At 38.9% G+C, this 22979-nt stretch overlaps 1 protein-coding gene across 1 annotated transcript in view; it reads left to right on the forward strand.

Moving 5' to 3' along the window:
* LOC132820596 (suppressor of tumorigenicity 14 protein homolog) overlaps positions 1–22979 on the forward strand; it is an 81927-nt gene that overhangs the window by 18705 nt on the left and 40243 nt on the right. The window contains exons 5-10 of the mRNA XM_060832801.1: positions 2648–2715; positions 6710–6909; positions 7015–7053; positions 16342–16561; positions 19159–19301; positions 22387–22484. Of these exons, the coding sequence (XP_060688784.1) occupies positions 2648–2715; positions 6710–6909; positions 7015–7053; positions 16342–16561; positions 19159–19301; positions 22387–22484 (768 nt within the window). The remainder of the gene's footprint in view (positions 1–2647; positions 2716–6709; positions 6910–7014; positions 7054–16341; positions 16562–19158; positions 19302–22386; positions 22485–22979) is intronic.

Here is a 22979-nt window from a genome sequence, read left to right on the forward strand (position 1 = left end):
TTACCAATTGTGCTACTCCAGGGATGGAGAGCTGTGATATCCCAGTTGTGGCATGTTGTTCCAGGTACAGTGGAATGGAGCTAGACAAAATGAGAGGGGCACTGTGTGGGGGTAGGTACTTAACAGGGTGCATTTTTAAAGAAATGGCAAGAAATCCTCTCAAGGAGAGAAGCCTTCCATGAAACCAATTGAACCTGACACTTAGCCTAAAAAAATGTAAGACTGAGCCCTTGTACTCGGTTGTGTGTGGCACATTTTAAAATTTGCAGAGCACTTAAAACTTGGATATATTTCAAACTGTGAGTGATAGATTTCAAGAGTGCATTGACAGTATAATGGACATGTGGCAGATAAAAGTGAATGCAGAGAATTGAACGCAAGAATGAAGGAAAGTGATAAAGAATAAAGGGCACAGTTTTGAAGTGGGGGCATGAATAGAGAGACTTGACAGAATGTCTACACAAATTGGGTAGCAGACCAAAGTTAGTGAGACATATGGGATCCTGGTCTTTATAAAGAGTGGAATGTGTGTACAAAAACAAAGAACCTTTCACAAAACACTGGTTTGACCTCAGCAGAAGTAATGTCCAATTCTAAACATTTAAGAAGGACATGGTGGCTTTTGTGGAGGCTGCAGAAAAGGGTTTTGATTGAAGCAGACAGATTACAGAGGCTGAGATTGTTCTCCTGAGATCTCCTACTCTTTGGAGATTCAGTGCTGAATGCTGACATGGACATTGAGGTGGGCCCCACTTTGTTAAAATTGACCAGATGATTGATGAGTACCAAGGATTTGTGAAAACATCAAGGTTTGTTTTGCACATTGCTGCGACTGCCTTAATCAACTAAAAATGTTGCAGAGATTAAATGCGCAGATTATGGAAGCAATGATCAATATTAAATTGGATATATATTAGGTTAATTATATTTAAAAAAGAAATGCAATATGTATAGATATATGAGTGAAGATGTAAGTGAACATGATTGGATAGAAACATGTTTGTACAATTTTTACAAGATTGCTGTAACTTGTCCCTTGAAGTCACAGCAGACATTCACTTCATCTTTGTTGAAGTGGGTCTGGACATTAGGAGAGTGTGAATTCACAGAAATTTTAATGCTCTTCCACTGAGATCAATGAGAAAGACTGTGAGAACCTCGATGAAAAGTCACCCCATTTTCTGGAATGACGGAACTAAAGTGGAGCAGTTATGATAAAGTTCTGTGCTATTACAAGTATCTTTCTTTGGTTGTGCAGTTACCTAGAATATCTGTGCAATCAGGTGGCGTGTGAAAGTAAGATTGGAAGAGGTAAAATGAGGTTTTTTTAATTGACTAGTGTAGGCCTATACAGGTAGTTCTTGTATAAAGCATAGTTTGGCAGCACTATTCGGCTATAATGTCACTGAAGAATTAGGGAACAGGATTTTTGAGAACACTTACCGATACTCGCAGTAGAGCGATTCCAGCTGTGATTGTTTTGCACACTTTGTTCTGCGCATGCGCTGATGTCAATTACTGTCAAAGCCTGTGAGAGGGACAGTACTATACACTGAGTGACTTCATCTCAAAAATTAAACTATTGAATGTTCATTGTTCTCCCTCTGAGGCAAGAATATTCCTGTATAATTCCTGAATAAGCTCTGTGTATCTCCTGCAGGACTGCATTACCCTTACATATACCATATGCCTTTATAATTTATTCTTGTACCTGCATATCCCACGATCTAAACCAACCCCCAGGAAACAATCTGAAAAACAATCAACCACCACCATCCACTTCTGCAACCATAACTGCATCTGAAGGTGGCGATGATGATGACCCTCTGTCCCTGCATTAACAATAGTTTTACAATTTAATGAGTTAAACTTACTTTTGTTTCATTAATAAATATGATTTGAACTTCATTCAGGGTGTGCTATACTTTATGTTAGGCTTTCATGAGTGTTATTTGTTGCTGATCTGCCCCTAACCTCACTTTTTCCATCGGCCCCATTATTTCTATTAAGCAGGTTTCACTGGAATGCACTGACAGTGTTACAGGAAAAGTACCTGTAACCTCTAGAGTTCCCAACAAGTAGAGACAATCTCGTTCATTCTTTCCTTCGAGTGCTTGTCAGGCTGAATCCTGATAAAGCCTATCCAGGAGCTGAACTAGGTGCCTTTGTCATTGGATAAGGAATTGACTGCTTAAGAATGAGATAAGAATACATTTCTTCACTTAGATAGTTAAGAACCTTTGCACTTTTTTTTATCCTAGAATGCTGTGGATGCTCAAGTTATTGAAGCAAGCGATATGGTGTTAGGGCAGGAAAGTGGATTGAAGTGAATAGATCAGGCATATTCAATGGAGCAGACTTGAGAAGCCCTATGGTCTACTGTTGCTGTTATTTCTTATGATTGTTGTTATATGCATCTGGAATTTGGAAAAAGAAACCAATTTTTTTTTCTCTAAATTAGAGAAAGTATTAAAAATGAATGTGATTCAGTACTTAATCAAAATTATACCTACTTGGATTTTTAGTTGTCTCTAACAGAAATTCAGTGGATTGATTTGAATCTATGATATGGCAAACTGGTCAAGACTTAGCAGGACAAATGGCCCTCATTCATTTCACACTTACTTATACACTCTTTAACTGTCAGTTTTCAGAACTGTATGAGCCATCTATATTGGGAAAATATTACCTAAAATCTGTCATCACTGCATTTAGGTGAGTACAAGAGTGTTTTTAAAATAACCTGTATAATTCTGAGTCAGTTTAGTTCTGTTTACTAATTTTCAGATTTATTAAGCAAAGTATAATCCAGAAATAATTGCTAAGTAGATGTTTTGTTAAAAATCACCAGTTTATGGTGTACAGGTAAATATTTCATGACGCACAAATTCATGTCTCTGTATAGGAAGTGGTTAATTCTACTCTGGTAACTTAGATTTCTTCTGAATGCATTCCTTCTGCTGTTTTACAGGGCTTAGCCCTGCATTAGCTGTGCTTCATAGAATATAAAACAGTATAGCACAGTACAGGTCCTTTGGCCTATGATGTTGTGCCAAGTGTTTATCTTAATTTAAGAACAACCTAACCTACACATCTCTCAATTTACAGCCATCCATGTGCTTGTCCAGTAGTTGCTTAATTGTCCCTAATGTCTCTGACTCTACTACCACTGCTGGCTGTGCATTCCACACATTAACCACGCTCTGTGTAAAGAATCCACCTCCGACATCTCCCCTATACCTTCCTCCAATCACCTTAAAATTATAACCCCTCATGACAGCCATTTCTGCGCCGGGGAAAAGCCTCTGGCTATCTACTGTACCTATGTCTCTCATTACCTTGTACATCTCTATCAAGTCACCTCTCTTCCTTCTTCTGTTAAAAGTGTGAAAAGCCCTAGCTCACTCAACCTCTCTTCATAAGACATCAACTTATCTTCATAAGACAATTCCCTGTAGGGAATTTATCTATGAAGGGAATACATGATATTTATATACATGACAGACTCTCTAGGTGTCATGAGGCTCCCAACACCAGTTTATGCTTCCCAGTGTGACTGGTTCAGGAAGTTTGACTGTTAGAATTTTGAAAATTAGAAATTGAGAAGTAATTTGACATTTCCACAGTGTAACTTTTAAAATATTATTCTATTGCATTTGTCTGGAAAGTGACTATCGTAAAGTATCATGTCATATCATGTGTGTTCTACCCTATGCCAGATGCTTGCCTCATTGAAAGTCATTGTTTCATCTTATGACATTTACATGGCAGTTTTTTTTTGTTGATGATGGTTTACCATTGCCTTCCACTTTCAGGGGTAAGACAAAGAAGACCTTAAGTCTACCTCAGCTGGAATGGAAATCAATCACACACAATATTGAGTCACACGCTAGTCAACTGACTGAACTGGGACCTCATCCATAAAGTGCAATACTTACAAATTGTGTTGTTTCTGTGAAATGCTTAAGAGGCACGATAATATGTCACTTAAATTTGCTCTAAGAGAAACATCTATCATTACAAAGTGATTATCATAGCAAAGTAATAGAACTGAAGTGTTTTCAATTCAAGCCATTTAATTAGAAGGCTTAACAAGCCCTCTTGTGGTGCAGTGGTAATGTCCCTAACCCTGGGCTGGGATACCTGGGTTCAAGTCCCAGCTGCTCCGGAGGTGTGTAATAACATCACTAAACAGGCTGATTAGAAAAAAAAATGGTTAAATAAAAAAGACACAATGGTAGTGTCCCTACCCCTCACCTTGGAGGCCTGGATTCAAAGTGCGCCTTCTCCAGAATTGTGTGATAATATCTGTGAAAAGGTTGATTAGAAAACTAGATAGATTTTAAAAATTAGACTGCTTAAATAATCAGGGAATCACCTGAACCAATAGCACCAGTTGACAATTGATCCATTGTGGCTACACCCATATATTTTGCTCATTTTGAACCTGGAGAAACAAAGAAGAGTTTATATTTTTAAAAAGTTGCCTTGGCAATGCTGTACTGATGGCTTAACTCCAAGTTCTATCCTTCTCCATTCAGAGTTGTAAATTTTCTTCTGGTTCTAGATTTTCCACCCGTCTTGCATTGATTTTTCAAAAACACTAGAGTGTCGAGGGAGAGAGGCTGTAAGTGGTACTGTGTGAACACTCTTCTCCAGATCTCCATCTCTTCCCGACGTCCTCCAAGTTCCAGTTAGAAGTGGCTGGTGATGTACAACACATCGTTGCATTGGAGGGTGTGTTGTAGTGATACTGCAATGGTGAAAATACATTGTGGTGCCCAGATTCAATTTTACAAACAGCAAAAATATATCTGGTTGACAACAGCTATGATGCCAAATTCAAAAATGTTGAGCTGCTTAACTGGCACTTCAGAGGCTGGGAGCAAGGCAATAATGAAGCAGGCTTCTGAACTCTGTTGAAGCCAATCTGTGTCCATCCAGAAGATGGATTAATTGGAGATAGCCATAATTATGCAAATAATACCAGACCAGAAAATTGGCAAGGATTAGAAGTCTGTGTTGTGGTCCACTGAAGACCTGCTCCCTCACCACCAGATGCCTGGAGGAAGAACGCCTCATTTTCTGCCTCGGAACACTTCAACCCCAGGGCATCAATGTGGACTTCAACAGTTTCCTCATTCCCCCTTCCCCCACCTCACCCCGGTTCCAAACTTCCAGCTCAGCACTGTCCCCATGACTTGTCCTACCTGCCTATCTTCTTTTCCACTTATCCCCTCCACCCTCCCCCCGCCCCCGACCTATCACCTTCATCCCCTTCCCCACTCACCTATTATACTCCATGCTACTTTCACCCCACCCTCCTCTCATTTATCTCTCCACCCTTCAGGCACTCTTCCTATATTCCTGATGAAAGGCTTTTGCCCAAAAAATCGATTTTACTGCTCCTCGGATGCTGCCTGATCTGCTGTGCTTTTCCAGCACCACTCTAATCTAGATTCTGTTTTCCAGCATCTGCAGTCATTGTTTTTATCGTGCTAAAGGTTCAGCCCATTTTTGCAAAACAGACATCCCATGCTCTAGAAACAAACCAGAATATTTAACTGCAATTAAAATACTCCTTATGCACAATAATTACATTCTATATGAGACAAATATCACATCTACTAGGGTCATTTTTCTGTGTCTATCATACAAAGTGATGACTGTTAAGCATTGCAGAAAATTTACCTAGTTTTATCAATATAAGAAAATAAATAAGTTTTCGAAATTGAGAGATGTTAAGACACTAAATTGATAATATATTCACACTTCATCTACATACTACAAGTCAATGATTCCATTGGGTAGTACTTACTTTGTGTTGATCTCATTTCTTTGTGAGTGCATTTTCTTCTCGCATCAGCAGTACTGTACTTCCAGACTCGAGTGTTTACTGTTGCCTACTTCAGAAACCAACTGGGCCATTTCACTCCATCCCAAGTCTGGGATTTCTGCCTTTGCAGCCTAGCTCCTTTTTCTGGATTACATTCCATCAATACTGTACTCCAGCCCTGGCTTTACTTACTGCTTCACACATATTGAGCTCAATCTTGATTACAGCTACTTACTGCAGGGCCTGATGTTAAGGATCCGAATGTGGCAAGAGAATGACCTGATTTTTTTGTTGGCCTTCTTGAATAATAGTTTCCATGATTCAACCCCTTCTCTCTCACACACACACAGACACAGAGACACAAACACGCGCGTACGTATATCCACACACATGTATATGCATGCACACACACACATTTTTGTGGACAATTTCTGTGACTGTTGAAGAGTTGAAATTCCAAATTTGTTTATAACACTTCCAGGAAAGGGAAAGGAATAGAACCACACAAAAATGATGCAAAAGGGAGAGAGGGAAACAGAAGGAGACACATAGTTTTAGAAAGTGATAAAAAGATTGAGAAAAAAGTGCAGAAATCAACTAAGAGTGAGGTGACATTGAGAGAAACTCAAATAGAATGGGGAGAGCGTGGTAAAGTGGAAGGTAAAGGTGAAAATAGAAGGAGCATGTGTAGGGAGATTGAATATGTGCTCAATTCTTAATGTGTGCTACAGCAATGCAAAGCTCAGTATCAGAGGCATGACAGTGGAACATATGTGGCCAGCATTTGATCTTGCCAGTTTCCATGTCAGTTTTATTTTACAATTCCATATATGTGAAAGCTCTGAGATATTTTCTCTTCTGTTGCTGTTGCAGTGAAGGAGAAGGAGGGCTCCGGGCATATTATTGGAGTAAGTTCTCCGCTCCAGAGAATATAGCACACTACATCAAAAATGCAACCACATCAAACTTGCAACAAGTCAATGGCAAAAAGCTGAAAGTGCCCATGCTGAACTCTTCTGAAGAGATATCCTCCACCGAAGAAGATTTTGATGTTTATACAGTTGAGCTGTTTGGTAGTATTTTTATACACATCATTTGAAGATTTGTGCAGTTCAGTCTATTGGTTCTCATTCATGCACATTCTTTCAAGTAATCACTGTTTTTTCTACTTTTTGCAGCTTCAGGATCTGAAGAATATGACTTGACAGTAAAGTCAGGTAAGGATGTTTTAAATCTTACTGTTACTTTAGGTGTATATATTCAATTGACAGACATAAATATTTGTTGATATACATGGGTGATCCCATTGTTATTACATGAAGGCTGATTTGAATTTTGTGAAGATTGCAGGTGATGGTCTGGGATCATTGGTGGTCACAAGCAACTGGTCAGAGTTGGATCAGGGCAAGGAAGGATAAGATTTTGAGTGGCTGTTGCACAACCTTTGAACATTGGTGAATATATCTCTTAAAAAGAAATGTTCATTTCACTTGAAGCACTTAGTTATTGGTGCAAACATTAATGCACTGAAGCATAGGATGTTAAAGACAAGAGCTTCGAGGGTCAATGGCAATGTTGGAAATCCTAGTAGAGCAAGTGAAGTCTCCTTCTGCTCACATTGTACTGGAATCCCTGCACAGACTTGAAAACAAACCCAAATGAGAAAAAAGTTTAAGTGCTAAATGCTGGATCTATCATCCTACAGACAAGAATTCATTGCTGTAGGAATTCAACAATATTTCAAGGACATCAAGGATTAGAATTTATCTTGGTAATTCAAACTCTGTGTTAGTCCTTACCTCACTTTTCTTCCCCACTGCTGTACTTCAAACTTTCCATTCTTCCATTTTACTTCTTCTTCATTCACAGCAAGTCACTGCACTATTTTACATTGTTGCTGCATTCACCTGCAGCTGATGCTCCTAAACCACATGCACACAGTAAACCGTACACCTGGTCACATCTGCAAGACCCTTTATTCTTCTGCCAACCACGTCCATATTCTTTATTGACGGGACTTTTTGCACATGAAAATCTCCCTAGCCTTCTCTGAACTTAATACTTTGCCCTCTTAGCACTCTCGGTGGATATGCTGAGCAACATATGATTCATGTTCAAACTCTTGCACCATTGTTTTTGCAGGACAAATGGGCTCACAATGCAAAGGGTAATACTCAGACTGCATCGCATACCTAAAGCAGGAATCCCCACCTTTTATGAAATGAAAAAGCTCAGGAGTCATGGCAATGGCAAAGCTGGAGGAACATTCATCAGGGTTTTCCGTTTTTTAATTTTACTATTTCTGTTTCCTTTGAAAACATACATTCAAGCATTCTCGTACAGTTCATGATCTCTTTCTATGACATATGCACCCTATTTCTTCATGTTTCAGTAGATTTGTCACATCATTTATATTCAAAGAGAAGGCTGGAAAGGGGAATAGCCTGCCAGAAGAAGTACCATCACTTGCTCCATTCTTCACAATCAACAGACTATTGACATGGATAATGTGCTAGTGGGGAGGTACAAGGTGATTCATAAAGCCACGTGACTGCAATGCACTGACCAGAGGAAAGGAAATTCTGCTGAGGAGTAGAATACAGGGATAGCGTTTTCAGAAGTCCAGCCTACAAAAAGGAACTTCTTGATATCAGTGGCAATTGCTGGAGTCATTGGGCAGATTGCCTGGGTGCTGCTGCAGCAATGTGTTTGAGAGGATCAAGGTGTGCAGTTTCCTATACACACATGCACATGGACACACATATACACAGACGCACACACAGACACCCACACACACCCTTACAGACACACACACTCCCACATGCACCCCTCAGACCTAAGACACTCTACACTCACTACACACAAACACATACACTTTCTCACACACACAACCCCCAACCCAGAAAAACACACACACACACAAAGACCCACATGCACACATATATTTTGTGGGGTAAATTTGGACTTGCAGGGTTATATTGTATTCATGTAGAACTCTAAGCTCAAAAACTGCATGAATTCATGTAGAATTCCGTTATTTCACTTTTTAGATTAGAATCAATCTAAACATCATGGCGTAGACAGAGAACACAGGGGGCTAACACCTTCAACATATTGTCTAGCTATCACCATTGTTAACCTGAGAATGCAACTTTTTTAAAAAAGGTTTTATGATTTACACATGAAAGAAGTGAAACTATCATTGTAATCAAACAGATGAAAGACTTAACAGACAATCAATTTTTCAATGTATAATTTCAGTTACATCATACTGTAAATTTTTGCTATAAATTCTGTGTGTTAGGATTGAGCCAAAATTCAATGGTGCAATACCTTAGCAGGGACAATGGTGGATATTTCTGAGTATAATGCAGAAGATGCAGGATCAGTTCATTCTAAAAAGGAAGAAAGATCCTAGAAGGAGGCATGGGTGACCGTGGCTGATGAGAGAAGTTAAGAAACATATAAAGTTAAAAGAAAAAGAGAAATAGCAAAGATAAGTGGGAAAACGGAGGACTGGGAAGCTTTTAAAGAACAACAGAGGATTACTAAGAAGGAAATACGCAGAGAAAAAAATGAGGTATGAAGGTAAACTGGCCAAAAATATAAGGAGGATAGTAAAAGCTTTTTTAGGTATGTGAAAGGCAAAAAAATGGTTAAGACTAAAATTGGGCCCTTGAACACAGAAACAGGGGAATATATTACGGGGAACAAAGAAATGGCAGAAGAATTGAATTGGTACTTCAGATCTGTGTTCACTGGGGAAGACATAAGCAATCTCCCTGAGGTAACAGTGGTTGAAGGACCTGAACTTAAGGGAATTTATATTTGCCAGGAATTGGTGTTGGAGAGACTGTTCGGTCCGAAGATTGAAAAGTCCCCGGGGCCTGATGTCTACATCCCAGGGTACTGAAGGAGGTGGCTCGAGAAATCGTGGATGCGTTGGTGATTATTTTCCAGAGTTCAATAGATTCGGGATCAGTTCCTGCGGATTGGAGGGTGGATAATGTTGTACCACTTTTTAAGAAAGGTGGGAGAGAGAAAACAGGAAATTATAGGTCAGTTAGTCTGACCTCAGTGGTGGGAAAGATGCTGGAGTCTATTATAAAGGATGAAATTACGACACATCCGGATAGTAGTAACAGGATAGGTCAAAGTCAGCATGGATTTGTGAAGGGGAAATCATGCTTGACTAATCTTCTGGAATTTTTTGAGGATGTAACTCTGAAGATGGATGATTGAGATCCAGTAGATGTAGTGTACCTGGACTTTCAGAAAGCTTTTGATAAAGTCCCATATAGGAGGTTAGTGAGCAAAATTTGGGCACCTGGTATTGGGGGCAAAGTACTAACTTGGATTGAAACTTGGTTGGCTGATAGGAAACAAAGCGTAGTGATAAACGGCTCCATTTCGGAATGGCAGGCAGTGACCAGTGGGGTACTGCAGGGATCAGTGCTGGGACCGCAGCTTCTTACAATATATGTTAATGATATAGAAGATGGTATTACTAATAACATTAGCAAATTTACTGATGATACTAAGCTGGGTGGCAGGGTGAAATGTGAGGAGGATATAAGGAGATTACAGGGTGACCTGGACAGATTAGGTGAGTGGTCAGATGCATGGCAGATGCAATTTAATGTGGATAAATGTATGGTTATCCACTTTGGTGGCAAGAACAGGAAGGCAGATTACTACCTAAATGGAATCAATTTAGGTAAAGGGGCAGCACAAAGAAATCTGGGTGTTCTTGTACACCAGTCAATGAAGGTAAACATGCAGGTACAGCAGGTAGTGAAGAAGGCTAATAGCATGCTGGCCTTCATAACAAGAGGGATTGAGTATAATTGCAAAGAGGTTCTTCTGCAGCTGTACAGGGCCCTGGTGAGACCACACCTGGAGTACTGTGTGCAGTTCTGGTCTCCAAATTTGAGGAAAGACATTCTGGCTATTGAGGGGGTGCAGCGTAGGTTCACGAGGTCAATTCCTGGAATGGCAGGACTACCTTACGCTGAAAGACCCGAGTGACTGGGCTTGTATACCCTTGAGTTTAGAAGACTGAGAGGGGATCTGATTATGACATATAAGATTATTAAAGGATTGGACACTCTGGAGGCAGGAAACATGTTTCCACTGATGGGTGAGTGCTGAACCAGAAGACACAGCTTAAAAATTCGGGTAGACCATTTGGGACAGAGATGAGGAGAGTGGTTGCTGTGTGGTTGCTCTGCCCCAGAGGGCAGTGGAGGCCCAGTCTCTGGATTCATTTAAGAAAAAGTTGGATAGAGCTCTCAAGGATAGTGGAATCAAGGGTTATGGAGATAAGGCAGGAACAGGATACTAATTAAGGATGATCAGCCATGATCATATTGAATGGTGGTGCAGACTTGAAGGGCAGAATGGCCTACTCCTGCACCTATTGTCTGTTGAGCCTTCCATTATCATCTGATGAAGGAGCGATACTCCGAAAGCTAGTAATTAAACTTGTTGGGTTATAACCTGGTGTTGTGTGATTTTTAACTTTGTACACCCCAGTCCAACACCAGCATCTCTAAATCATGACTACAGCTTCAAGTTGTGCATCACGTTGGCCAGTAACATTAGCACTTGGCAGTTTACCATGGAGCCCTATCACCAGTACCTTGTCATACTGTGTTTGGGTCTAATTCTGTTTGCTCTGTCAAGTTAAAGTTGATGGAGTCTATTGAAGCTTTTTGCAAACACTTCTTTTTGTATGTTTTGCTGCATACACACAATCTTTTCATACAGTTAGAACTTCTGTTCACTTCCATTATCATCATCATCATTACGAATGTTTCTGATGTTAATCACATTACATTGTCTTCAGTTTTTAACAGCTCATCATCAGAATTTCAGGATATGGAAATTTTAACAAATAAAAAACAAAGAAGTTTTATTCCCATTTTAAGCTATTTTTTTCCTTTCGCTTCTTTAGTTTTCTCTTTCCAATATGCAATGTCCTTTTATTGTCACATACACTCCATTGTAGGAGTACAGTGAAAAGCTTTCACAATGTCTGCCCCCTTTTGGCAAACTCTTAGGTACAAATACCTAGGTATAATTCTTGGATACAGGAGAAGACTAAAAGTAATAGCATTTCTTATAGAGCTGAAAAATAAGTTAAAAATAGGACAACATTAAAGGGTTGGTATTGCAGCAAGGTAGGAAATTTCAAATAGACATTACAGTATAGCAGCTCAGCACAAGGCCTCTACATGTGGTCTGACCACCCATTTTGAGAGTAAACTTTTCCCCAAATTCATGCCACTCTTGAATCAGTCACAGGAAGGTTCCCTAGGGTGATCCTGGGGGAGTACTGATTGACTTTTTAGTCTCCCTACGGACTTATGACTGGTCTCCTCTTGGTATCGATGCAGGCAAACATCAGACATTTTGGATGTAGAATTATTGTTGTCAACACATATAATCCTATTGCAAACTAAAGCACAATGGAGCACCACCACATTGCCACTGCAATAATCTTCTTTATCATAGTTATAAAGGAGCGTAACACCTCATGTGGTAGCTGAAAACATTAAATGAGACATTTCCAATTTTGAAATATTCTAACCATTGATATTGTTATTCTCCCATTATTTTGCACATTCTCATCTTTAATATTTCCATCTTACCAGAAAAGCTTGCAGTGCTTTATAGATTTTGTCTTTGTCTATTTAAGAACTTTGATTTGTCAACTCTAACTATGTCATTAGTCACACAACATCACCTTATTGTCCAACAGGCTTACTTAAAATCATAAGCTTTCAGAGTGCTGCTCCTTCACCAAGTGGAGTTACCTGACAAAGGAGCAGTACTCCAAAGGCTTGTGATTTCAAATAAACTAGTTGGACAATAACCTGGTTTTATATGACTTCTGACTTTGTCCACTCCAGTCCAACACCAGCACCTCCACATCATAATTTAAACAATGCAATATTTTTCAACTAATGTAACATAATCCTTCATTAGCTCTGACATAGACAACACCATAATATGGCCATTGACACTTTTATTGAAAACAAAATGTGTATCTTTAAAATATATCTCCAATCTGCTTAATAACAATGAATAATATTGTACTATATCAAACCACAATGGATAACTGTCATTAATTATCTCCAAAACTCCATTTCTTTGGTCTGCTACATTAATTAGTTAATGCTGTTGATTGGGGCTGACTGTTCACAAACTGGTCGTCGCATTAACTACTTAACAGAGGCTGCACTTCACAAAGTAAAAACTATGAGGCACTATGTGACAGCTCTGAGTTAAAGTAATGCCAGTCCTTTTCTTTGAGATAGTAAGTTGGTGTAATCATGCTGTGAATTTGAGTGCACAAAATAGGAAATTTCAACTAAACTGCAACATAAAAACTGAAGTTTTTATTTAATATTTATTATTAATAATATTTATTTATTAATAATATCTTATTGGTGTGCTGTTTATTTAATTTTGATAATTGATGAAGTTTACCATCTTCTGAATCATTGGAGACCGTACAATGTACAATTGAAGATACATGTCAAAACCCTATGGAAGTCCTGAAGTGGGGACTTAAGTGGGAAGTTTATACTTCCGATGGGAAATGGCTGTGCTCCCCACAAATGGTACCAGCTGAGTTTGAGTTAGGCACATCAGTGTAGATTCAGGGAACATACCTGGGCAGTTTACAAAGAGATTGATAGATTAAAATCTTGTCTAACAGATGAGTAACTCCATGTTCCCTCCTGAAGCCCTGACTACCTGCTGACCATCTCTCCCCCAACCCAAATTGACTTGACTACAACCCATCCCAGGTCCTCCTAACTGACCATCTGACTATCTACCAGCTTGATGTGACTAACTCCTTGATCTCTTTAATCCACTGCTCCCACCTAAGCAATCCCGTCCTGACTACCCACTCACCCACAAATCTATCTCACCCATCACTTCACCCTACCGAACTACCCACTCATCCTACTTCTCACCTACTTATCCCCACCTACTCATTCACTCATTCATGCACACACCCAATTACCTGTTCATTCACTGACCAATCACACACACATTCACTTACAATCATATTCAGGGCCTTTGAATTTAGCAAATGTCAGCAATGTCATAAAAAGGGGTGTGTCTTGTCTTCTCCTGAATTGACTCACCTCTGATAGAGTTTCCTGAGGGATGCTGCACTGCACCTTTCTTCAACAGGTAGAATCAGAACAGTCTGGAAGAAACATGCAGCATCAATGAGCTAACAGGAAAATCTGTGCGTGGTGGTATTAATTTGCATGTGATTGCTGCTGCTTTGAAGGTCTGAACAAATATAACATTTAATTAGTAAAGGCGAATAGCTGAGACTCACCACTCACTATTTGCCAATTCTCCTTCCTCTTTGAGCTATCTCAACATGTAAATCGTGTATTTTCAAAAATGTAACCCTGATTGTGCACTAGAGATTCTCAATGAGCTGTCACTGGTTGAGAAAGTATGAAGAACATTTACTATTGCTTTGTAAATGACAAATAGACTTATCATCTCTCTTTTGTTCTTCTGTGTGTTAGAGTCCCCTGAGAGCCATGGAGCTGACATTATCTCCACCCTCCATCAATACGTCACTCTATGCAGTTAAAAGGTCATTGATGGCATCTACAGATCTGAACATCAAATCAAAATCATGAAAAACCTCACGATTTTAAAAACGTTACTTTAAAAGCTTTCTCCCATGGTGATCCCATTTCGTGGCTTCAACATGGTTATAACTTCAGTATGAGAATAGTGAGCCCAGTGTTCACAGGAAAGACCCATGAGAGCAGAGGGTGCAGAAGAGTGAACCTGTGAGAGTAGGGCTGGGCCGGCCGGGCTGTGCTGGGCTGGGCCGGGCCAGGCGGGCTGGGATGGACTGGGACGGGCTGGCACAGACGGACAGGCCGGGCAAGGCTGGGCTGGTACGGACTGGGACAGGCTGGGTTGGACTAGAATAAGGTGCTAAGCTACAAAGCGGCCGTTGTCATCTCTGAGCTTGCATCTGAAGAATTTCAGCTTGCAACTCCACTTGGGCTCCTAACTAGACCACTCAACTTTGAGAAGTCCTATTTTAGGAAATTAGTCAGCCTTAATTAATTTTCCATGATTATGATATGGACCTCACATGTTATATTATCATAACCGCAGTGAGAGACTGGTAAATTCTTTTTAGATTTTAAACCATACTCCCTCTGCTTATTGATGTAGGTGCTTAAGTTGTTTTTAAGCTAGTGGAAATAATTTATTGTGTAGCAATATGCTTAGCATGCAGTCAGTGCAAGTACAGTACAAAGCACTCAGGTCTCAAACAGGGTTAGAGAGTTTTTCAAAATTCTGAAATTTCTTTTGTGCATCTTCACATAGGCTGACTTTCCCTTTGCAGAAAATTGTCAGTAAGTTCATTTGCCAGTAGTTGCCTGAATGTTCTTCTGGAATTCAGTGACCAATGGAGAGAACCATTGAGAAAACATCCAGTTATCATTTCCTGCAGGAATTGATCATTTGGGTCAATCTATACTTTTAAAAGGGACTAGTTCAATATTCATTAAGAACTAGAATTAAAGCTTACAAATGCTGCTTCATAGGAGTATTGAGTGTTTTCATTTCAAAATGGGAAGTTGTGGAAAATGTTATTGTGCCATGAAGGAGATTACTGGGTTTATAGGAGAAAAATCAGTCTTTTATGTTCAGGTATTTGGATTTCCACTGGTTATTATGATTTTTTTTTTGAATTAATAAAATCTTATTAGTTTCAATGTTATATAATTCAAAACATTGCTTTTATGAGCTGTAGGAGTTTTTATTTCAGGTTGTCTTTCAGCTTGTGGATTTCTGCATGAAAATCATAATCATTTAGAAAGCCAGTATTTGCACTCTACAAGTGAAATTGGGGTTGAGGTGTGGGGGGGGAGGAGGAGAGGGGTGGGGGGTTGGATTGGTTGATTTGTGCTGAGCAGATTGAAATAAATCCAAGAAAAACTGAAACCTGATAGTGGGTAGGAGTGTATGGTTGACCAGCTTCCCAGGATAGTGCACCTCTGAAGGGTTCATGCAAGTGAACAAGCTAGCATTTGTAAATTGCCAAATGTATCAGTCCCTGATGAAGAAGTTAGTGATTTCAGACAGGGTTTAAAAGGAAACATGCAGCACTATGAACGTGAAAAATGTAGAAATCTATTACCAGGCTATTTATTAATTTATTGGTAAGTTATAACACTTAGCCATTTTTGTTTATAGCTGCAAGGTAGTATGGCTTCTTAGATGTTGAACAGTTTTAAATGATAAGGAAATTTGATGCCTAAAATTCTTGCTTTACTTGGCCTTTTGCTTATAGTATGTGTATTTCCTTCAATCTTTTTGTTTTAAATAGGGTATTGCACCTTTTTGCCATTTTAAATTATCCTTACAATTTGATCAAGTTATAAACTAATGGTTATGTTTCGTGTTGCTATGTAAGATTTACTTCTCTCATTTTGCAGCGATTTCTTTTGATCTATATGCAAAACCAGGCAACAATCGGACACTGACATTGACACTCCCAAAGAGATCCTATTACCAGTGGCGGCTCCGAGTTCCAGCAGGCCATATTGTACACTTAGTGATCCTGACCCTACATGGGGCAATTCCAGGAAACTGTGCAATCCATAAACTATCAGCCTATGATTTCCTACTTCCTGTACAGAACAAAATAATAACACGGTAAGGCAGTATGCATTTGGTGTTAGTTACTTTCAATACAGTGAAACCATATGTTCATGCCACAATGGTGATAAATTATCTCCTAGCTTCAACATTTGTTTCCTTAAAGGAGTAAATGTGGCATTTTACCTTTGTTTGTCTGACTTCTGGTGTTTAATGAAAAAATAGTGTAGCAGTGCAACAAACAATCAGTTTAGACTGGAAGCTAAACTGAGACCACAACCTAAATAAAGCTTTCAGTTGGCTTGTCATGCAACAGTCCCAAGTCTAACTGTATCATTCATGGTTATAGTTTGTGAATCATGTTTCTGTGTTTGCACCAGGAATCCTAAGCAAAGCACTAACACAAATGTTGATGATGTTGTCAGGGGTTCTTGTGATGAGTGAGCCACTGTAAGTGCTAATCTATGGAAACATCAATTGCATGGGTTTTATGATAGCTGATTTGGAGAACCTCTGGGAAAAATCCTGAGCAAAATTGCTTTTGTAGTTCATGTTTGGATCATGTGGGTTTTTATGTGAAGCGATCTGCTTGTGGAAACACATGCATAAATGTACTGAAATTTAAACATTTTCAGTTCATTATAACCACATGGTCCAAAGTACAGAGAACTGTTATGAAACCATGAAAATTTGAAGACTGTTCACAAACTTCAGGTATCATTGAGAAGAGTCTGAAATGTTTGATTAAGAACGCCTATTTCCAGCCAAGATTAAAAGAAAATGTTGACCGTTCACACATTTCCAGTAGTATTGGGGCAGGAGCCTTCATAACAGAAACAGTCCAACAAACCATACAGGCAGTCATGGAATAGATTGGTTAAAATAAAATTTACCTCTTTTAGAGTAATGGCTGTTGTATTCCATTTTAAAGGCCCCCAAAGCCACTGTGATTCTACTGAGAGAAGGTAATTGTGTAAGATAAGTGAGGAAGCAGGATTCCAGATGGGGTGGGAAAGGGAAGAAGCTAAGTGTGTGGGGGAAAGGTATACCAAGTGGATGTGGGTGTACTTGGTAATGATACTGGGATAGTAATCCAGAAACCCTAAGCTAAAGTCTGAGGGCATGGGTACAAATCTCAACATAGTAGAGAGTGAAATTCAGTTTCAACATAAACCTGGAATAAAAATGAACCCTAATGGTGACAATGTAGCCACCATTGACTTGTTTTTTTAAAAAAACATCTGGTTTACTAATATACTTTCAATCATCCTTAGGTGATATGGCCTCCGTATGTTTCTGGGTAGTTAGGAATAGTAATAATTGTTGGCCTAGTCAGCATTGCTAACGAGTCATAGAGTCATAGAGATGTACAGCACAGAAACAGACCCTTTGGTCCAACTCATCCATGCTGACCAGATATCCCAACCTAATTTAAACCCACTTGCTAGCAGCTGGCCCATATCCCTCCAAACCCTTCCTATTCATATACCCATCAAGATGCCTTTTAAATGTCAATATTGTACTAGCCCCACCACTTCCTCTGGCAGCTCATTCCATACACATACCACTCTCTGCATCAAAAAGTTGCCCCTTAGGTCCCTTTTATATCTTTCCCCCCTTACCATAAACCTATGCCCTCTAGTTCTGGACTCCCCCACCCCAGGAAAAAGACTTTGTCTATTTATGCTATCCATGCCCCTCATGGATTTTATAAACTTCTATAAGGTCACCCCTCAGCCTCCGATACTCCAGGGAAAACAGCCCCAGCCTATTCCACCTCTCCCCGTAGCTCAAATCCTCCAACTCTGGCAACATCCTTGTAAATTTTTTCTGAACCCTTTCAAGTTTCACAACATCCTTCCGATATGAAGGAGACCAGAACTGCATACAATATTCATGAACAAATCTAATCCATCCTACCTTCTCAAAAGAAGTGTGCTCATGGGAATGAAGGGGGTTGATGGGTGTTTGAGGATGGGGCTCAGTTAAGTCATTGTGTTGTACAGATGTAACATCAGTCAGATGGCTGTGGGGGAAGGATTGGGTGTTTGGAATGGAGCCACTGTGAGTGACTGAGCATCCAGAGATGAGTTGGAGAGATGGGGGTCAGTTTCATATTTAACCAAGACTTGGAACAAGACATAATCCCTCTAATTAAGGTAATGAAGTCAGAAACTGCTAAAGTTTCTGATTCTAACTCAGTGTTGGGGATGTTTTTCAGAGGGTTCCAAATACCAGATAATTGCCCATTGAAAGTTTAAACTTCCCGAGCAGTTACAATGTAGTCAGTGCATACCTCTGAGAGGCCTCAATGCGCATCTTTCAGTGTATACCCAGTCTCAAACAATCCAAACACTGGAGGATATGGGCCTGTATTCAACACTGTATGATCTGGTATATACATTTTTGCAAAATAACTGTGCTCCAAGTAAAGTACTTTAGACAGTATTATTGTTAAATGCTTATGGAAAATATAGTTTAGATTCAACTTTTAGTTCTTCATCTTTCAGATTCTTGAAAGTGAATAATTCTTCAATGCAATTTTTCTAACAAAAATGCATAAATTAGAGAAACTTCTCTCAAATCACCACTTAAATAAGTCTAAATTTAGCAAATTCTTCATGTTGAATAAACAAACACAATTTTTTTTTCAGGTGGTGTGGTTCGCCTGTAACTTGGAATCCTCCAGTTATCAGATTGACTTCATCAGGCAATGTGATGTTGGTGACATTTTCCTCAAATGTACCAAGAGTTGGTTCTGTATTTAAAGCATATTTTGAGGCTGTTCGAAAAAGAGGTAGTTTTCAATTTTTTATAATAATATTCACTTGATAAATCAGAACTTGATTATTGCTGAGAAAAATAAGATACTGATCAAACATTTTGTTTGCAAATCATCAGGTTGGATGCAAGAGTATCAAATTTCAAAAGGAACAACAATTTATATGCATCAGGATAGAATTCCAAAACCCAAATCTCATAGAGTATAAATTTAATCTCCCTTTGCGATTTGGTATTTTTACATTTGTCTGATGAATGCAAGACTAAACCCTAATAACATGTCTCTTAGCAATAATAAAATATTATTCGAAAAGTATTTTGAGTGATATAATGAATATCAGGTCTTCTGATTTTATTCAAATTTAAACCTTAAATTGAACCAGTAGGTGGACAAAATAGACTTCTTTGTGCCCATTGCAGCTAAACATTGTTAATAATGTAGGAGGTTACAGAATCATACAGCACAGCAACAGACCCTTTGGTCCAACTCATTCACACTGCCCAGACACCCCAATTGGACCTAGTCCCATCTGCCAGCATTTAGCCCATATCGCTCTCAACCCTTCCTATTCATATACCTAGGAGAAAGTGAGGACTGCAGATGCTGGAGATCAGAGTTGGAGAGCGTGGTGCTGGAATAGCACAGCAGGTCAGGGAGCATCCGAGGAACAGGAGAGTCGATGTTTCAAGTATAAACCCTTCATCAGGAAGAGCTTATGCTCAAAGAAACCCTCTTCTGCTCCTTGGATGCTGCCTGACTGGCTGTGCTTTTCTAGCACCACACTCTTCAACTCTATTCATATACCTATACAGATGCCTTTTAAAAGTTGTAATTGTACCTACCTCTACCACTTCTTCTGGCAGCTTGATCCATACCCACACCACCCTCTGCATGAAAATGTTACCTTTTTAAATCTTTCCCCACTCATCTTAAACCTATGTCCTCTAATTTTGGACTCCCCCACCCTAGGAAAAAGACCTTGGATATTTACCCTATCCGTGCCCCTCATGATTTTTATAAACTTCTATAAAGTTTATATGAGGTCACCCCTCATTGTCCAACACTCCAGAGAAAAAAACCCGAGCCTATTCAGCCTTGTCCTATAGCTCAAAACCTCCTGTCCCAGCCAAAGTGAGTTAGTCTAATATTTGTTTGCTTTCAAACTTCAACACTAGTCAAAAAGTCTAATTAGATTGAGAGAGGAGACTGGAGTGAATTTTCTCAGCTTTATTTCCCTCTTATGTTGGTTAGATAGCTGGCTTGTGATGCAGACTGATGCCAATAGTGTGGGTTCAATTCCTGCACTGGCTGAGGTTACTACAAAGGTGTCTCCTTCTCAATGTCTGTTGCTATCTGAGATATGGTGACCCTCAGGTTTAACCACTACCAGTGGTCTCTCTTTAATGAAAGAGCAACACTGTGATCTGCTAAGACTATGGTGATTTTAAATCATGCTGTTTAGCACCATTATTCAACCTCTCTGTTTTCTAGTTGTTAGCATTTAGGATTTCTCTCTCTTGGATAGAAGGAATTAGTAATTATCAAACACAGTTGATATTTAGTTGACTTAAAATACATTTACTTTTGACTGAAAATCAAATTAACTTTAATATACAATCACTTTTCCTTATCTCTTTCTCTCTCTCTCGCTACTCCTCTGGCTGTTGTCTCCTTCTATATTTATCCCCTTCCTGATGTTTATTTACTTTCTGTATTTTATGGAATACAAAGCAAAATCTGACATTTTTCTTTATATTATCAGAATACTAATGTTTTTTCTCCGATGCTTTCTCACACAAATGCACTGAACCCATCATTGAAATTTTACGTGAATAATAAATTTTGTGCCATCTTCAAAAACATCTGAACAAATACTACTGAAAGGGAAGTTATGGAAAGTTATCATTCCCATTGATTAATTGTGGGAAATTATTCTAATTAGAATTATATTGACAATTAGAGACAATTAGAGACTCACAACCCAAATTTAGCTTGTAAAATCACAGTGGTAGGCAAAAATACTAAGGATCAGATTTTGGGAGCAGGTGAAACCTTTAAAATCCTCTGAAAGCATTTGGTGCTGTGGTAGCATCTCTATCTTTCAGCCAGGAGGCATGGGTTCAAGTTCCATTGCACGAAAGGTGTGCATTAACATCTTTGAAAAGTTGAGGAGATGGTGGTGTAGTGGTAATGTTGTTCGACTTGTAATTCAATACCCTAACCTAAATGCTCAGGAAAGTTGGTTCAAAGTCCATTCTAGTAGTTGGTAACATTTGAATTAGATGCTCTTGTGGTGCAATGGTAATGTTCCCACTTCTGGGTCAGGAGGCCAGGATTTTTACCTCACCTGCTCCTGGGGTGTATAATATCATCTCTGAGCCAGTTGATTATAAAGAAACTAGAGTGCGTCATATGTGATGCCTTTTATTTTGAAGAGCCTGCAGTAGTATCATACACTGATGATACTCTTCATGAGTTTTCAATAAAACACACAATTCACAAACTACCTTCACCATATCATTGCTATCAGTTGTGAACAGTGTTTATCAGCAATCTTCTCTGCATGCTAGGGGAACTTTATGGAACAGAAAATCCCTATCTTCTTACAGCAGAGCTGAATAGAATATGTATGATTTGGCAATGTTAAGATTGAAAAATAGTTTTTATTTCTAGCAGTACTGTGTTTTATTTTAATTAAATGTTGCTTCTCATCACTTCTGCAACACGATTTAATTGTCTTGAGGTCAGATGTGGCAAACCTGAAAATCAAATATACCTTCCACTTCCTCAGAATCTCAGTGAATAACAATGAAAAGGACAGAGCAGAATTGCAGAAAATTTAATATTTCCCTTCATAGTTCTAATATCAGCTCCCATTCTCAGCTGTAGAAGAACTATAATTAAAATATACTTAACGTGGAGATATATTACTATTTTTCACATCTTTGTTTTGAGACACTTGTATAAGAGTATGATATAGACAAGAAAGTTTGTGATAAGCAGCCATGAGCTCTGTGATTTTAGTCTGCTCTGTTATTAGGCTGTGATATTTCTAAATACTTTGAGAAATAAAGAAACAATTGATTCCTTCCCTCACAAGGTTGTGGTGGTAACTTAATATCCTGGAATGGCTCCTTGAGCTCACCCTACTACCCTCGTTACTATCCTCCCAAAATTGACTGCACCTGGACCATCACTGTGAGTAGCAATAAGATTGTATTAATTTAAATCTGTCTCTATCTCTGCAATTAGTTTTTTTTAATTGAGAAGAAATAGCCAGACTAACCTATTGCTTATCTGAGGAAGCAGATCTGATCAGTAATGCTTTCAAAATAATAGTGCATAGAACTGAAGTTCAATGAAGCAATAATTTGATAACTTCTGTGTATTTCTGTGTTAAATTTGTACATTTGAAACATACATTTTAGTGTAGCACAGACCAAGAAACATGTCCCTACTTCTGTTACTCTTAGCCCAAGAAAATTATTTATGTTTATATTGCATGATTCATGATTTCTGGATGCCCAAAAGCACTTTTGAACCAATGAAATAGCTTTTAAATTTAGTCACTGATGTGATTTTAATTATCTTGGAACTTAGAAACTTGGAAAAACTGGTCGAAAAATTGTTTGTACTCTACTTAAAATAGTGGCAGGCACGGTGGCACAGTGGTTAGCACTGCTGCCTCACAGC

Source organism: Hemiscyllium ocellatum, chromosome 12, assembly GCF_020745735.1.
Source record: "Hemiscyllium ocellatum isolate sHemOce1 chromosome 12, sHemOce1.pat.X.cur, whole genome shotgun sequence".
NCBI lineage: Eukaryota > Metazoa > Chordata > Chondrichthyes > Orectolobiformes > Hemiscylliidae > Hemiscyllium > Hemiscyllium ocellatum.